This window comes from Aplysia californica, unplaced genomic scaffold (genome assembly GCF_000002075.1).
Source record: "Aplysia californica isolate F4 #8 unplaced genomic scaffold, AplCal3.0 scaffold00435, whole genome shotgun sequence".
Lineage (NCBI taxonomy): Eukaryota > Metazoa > Mollusca > Gastropoda > Aplysiida > Aplysiidae > Aplysia > Aplysia californica.
This window is the reverse complement of record NW_004797705.1, coordinates 645,121-647,964: the sequence shown is the minus strand read 5'-3', so window position 1 is coordinate 647,964 and position 2,844 is coordinate 645,121. Positions and strand designations below refer to the sequence as shown.

The window sequence follows — 2,844 nt, the reverse complement described above, 5'->3', positions numbered from 1 at the left end:
TTGGACAATCCACGGCAGTGACTGCAGACACTGGTTCTTTTGGGACCACTTTGGGGTTGTTTTTGTTTTAATTTTGTTTTGTCTTGTGGGGGTTTTTTTTTCGGGGTTTGGGGAGAGGGGGTGGTGAGGTGGTGGTATCTTGTGTGGGTTTTTTTTTGTTTTTTTTGTTTGGAAGAGGTTGGCTTTTGGAGTAAGGGGGGTAGGGGAGGCAGGAGATGGCTGAACGTGTCTTGTTGTTAACCTTTTCCAGATCAGCTGGCGAACATTCGAGAGACAACGCTGGCGTCTGTAATGTGTGAGAACCTGAGGATTCCTCAGCTGCCCGAGAACGTGTTCATCCAGGCTTCCAACAAGTGAGTTAGTCTGTGAGGTCATGGCAGCTCGTGCCTCGTCTCTTCTACAAGTGTAGCTGTCTTACCGTCCCTCTGGTCTTACCCTCACTTTGGTCTTACCCTCACTTTGGTCTTACCCTCACTTTGGTCTTACCCTCACTTTGGTCTTACCCTCACTTTGGTCTTACCCTCACTTCACTTTGATCTTACCCTCCCTTTCGTCTTACCCTCAGTTTGGTCTTACCCTCACTTTGGTCAACTCAAATATTCTTACTCTCAGTTTGGTCAACTCATCTATTCTTACTCTCAGTTTGGTCAACTCATCTATTCTTACCTTCAGTCCGGTCAACTCATCTATTCTTACCCTCACTTTAGTCAACTCATCTATTCTTGCCCTCAATACATTCTTTGGTCAACTGATACTAGTGATACATTCTTACCTTCACTTTTGACCAACTCATATTCCTCAATACCTAGCTCTACAGGAAGGAAACCTGCCTAACGTTGTAACGGAAAGAGAAACTCATTCCTTTCACTGCAGATTGCTCATTCTTTCAAATCAATCACCTCTCATCCTTTCCTCCTCATCCCTCGTCTTGTCGTCCTTATCCCTCTTCCTTTCCTCCTCATCTCTCGTCCTGTCGTCCTCATCTCTCGTCCTGTCGTCCTCATCTCTCGTCCTGTCGTCCTCATCTCTCGTCCTGTCGTCCTTATCCCTCTTCCTTTCCTCCTTATCCCTCTTCCTTCTTTTCTTGGTTTATTGCTCTCAAGCAATGCATCTAATCTTTGGCACATATAGGACCTATCTGTGCTACAAATGCCGCAAAACTCTTGTCTAAATCTAAAATCCACTCGCTCTCCCTGCAGGAACAACAAACTGGTCAACTGCCGGAAACTGAAGGGCACCCTGGACCTCCGTCTCTTCAGGGAATAAACCCCGCACCCCCTCCCCCGTCTTCATGAGCTCAAACAGTTTGGAAGAACACCCCAGGCCGCAGCAGACATTTACGACTTTGTTCTTCCCGGGACTTTGACTTGACACATCAACTCCAGCCTTTAGTTCTTGACACATCAACTCCAGCCTTTAGTTCTTGAGTACACGGAAATGTTGGTTTGTCTTGAGCATGGCCACCAAGCCAGCAGATTTCTATTTGGTCGGGACTCCAGTAGTCGATAAGATTTACCAAAAAAAAACCTTTCTCAATCTTCTACAACTTTGAAAGTAACATGATTGTTTCCTTCGTTCAAAAATAAAGACAAACTGGTAACCTTGAACTTTTGAGTTGAAAGGTATATTCTTTATACATTTTTTTTCGTTTCGTTGAAAAAGTCGCCAACACAAGACGGTTGGAGAAATGACTTGTGCTCTTTGTGACGGTACTTTCTGTGTGGCTTTGTTGGTGCAGGTGGTAGTCTGTCCGTACAGCTACATGTGGGTATGTTGTTGTTGTTGTTGTTGCTGTTGTTGCTGTTGTTGTAATTATTGTTGTTGTAGTCGAGAGCGTGCGCGACTCTTCCCCCTTGCCCTTCTCCTAGTTCTATAACTTTCTGTAGAATTGAGCATGGCTTGTGAAAAGATAGAATTTCTCTGTGTGCTTTGGGCTCAACAATATTACGTCCATTTCAAACACATTCCGGAGTGGATTTGTACTTGGGGAACGTTCATTAAAGGTACACAAGAAATAAATGTGCAGCTTCCAAGGATATTTAAGCTTTGAAACTCACCTAACTTTGGCGACCATTTTCTTTTCCTGACACCAGGCAACTCCCACTTCCTTCAATCGTAAATACATGTCTGTATTTCGGTGCTGTAAATACATGTCTGTATTTTTGTGCTGTAAATACATGTCTGTATTTCTTTGCTGTCAGTACCTGGCTGTATTTCTGTGCTGTCAGTACATGTCAGTATTTCTGTGCTGTAAATACATGTCAGTGTCTTCATTTCTACTCCAAATGAATTGGGTTTTTTAAAAACCAAAGCAAGGCAAAAGAACAGGCTTAAAGCTTTTCCCTTGACCGCCACACCATGGTCCCACCTTGACGAGCGCCTGATTTCACCGCGCCGCAACACAAGTTTATCAGCGTGTGTGTGGACCTTGTTAGTGTTGTCCAGGAGAACGTGTCCCTTGAGGTGCACTCACCCAGATTAATTTGTTTCACTTTCAAGAAATCCAAATTAGACTTCGTAGTTTAGAGCTGTGAAAAACACGGCTTTTTCTTTATTTGTTTGTTGTTGTTGTTGTTGTTGTGTTGTTGTTGCTTTGTTTCCTTTTAGAAAGGGGGGGAGGGTTCTTTTTTCTGTTATTATTTTTGTTATGACATTTCTTTACATTGCTTTCGTCATTATCATTCTAATACTATTGTTTTTGCCCTCAATAATCAGTAACATTCCAATAAAAATGACAATCTGAATCCTTTGTTCTTTTCTTTGACAAGTATGTGTATTGTTATGTCCGCAGTGTGTGATTGTGTGTGTGTGTGTGTGTGTGTGTGTGTGTGTGTGTGCGTGTGT

At 43.1% G+C, this 2,844-nt stretch overlaps 1 protein-coding gene across 1 annotated transcript; it reads left to right on the top strand.

Annotated features, from left to right (window-relative positions):
* Window positions 1–250: 250 nt before the first annotated feature.
* On the top strand, window positions 251–2,744 carry LOC101861832 (peroxidase-like protein; the record flags this gene model as incomplete). The annotated part of the gene is given in 2 exon segments (XM_013086096.1): window positions 251–353; window positions 1,200–2,744. Coding segments are annotated over 2 exon segments (170 nt in total), but the record flags the coding sequence as incomplete, so codon positions are not given.
* Between the last annotated feature and the right edge of the window lie 100 nt (window positions 2,745–2,844).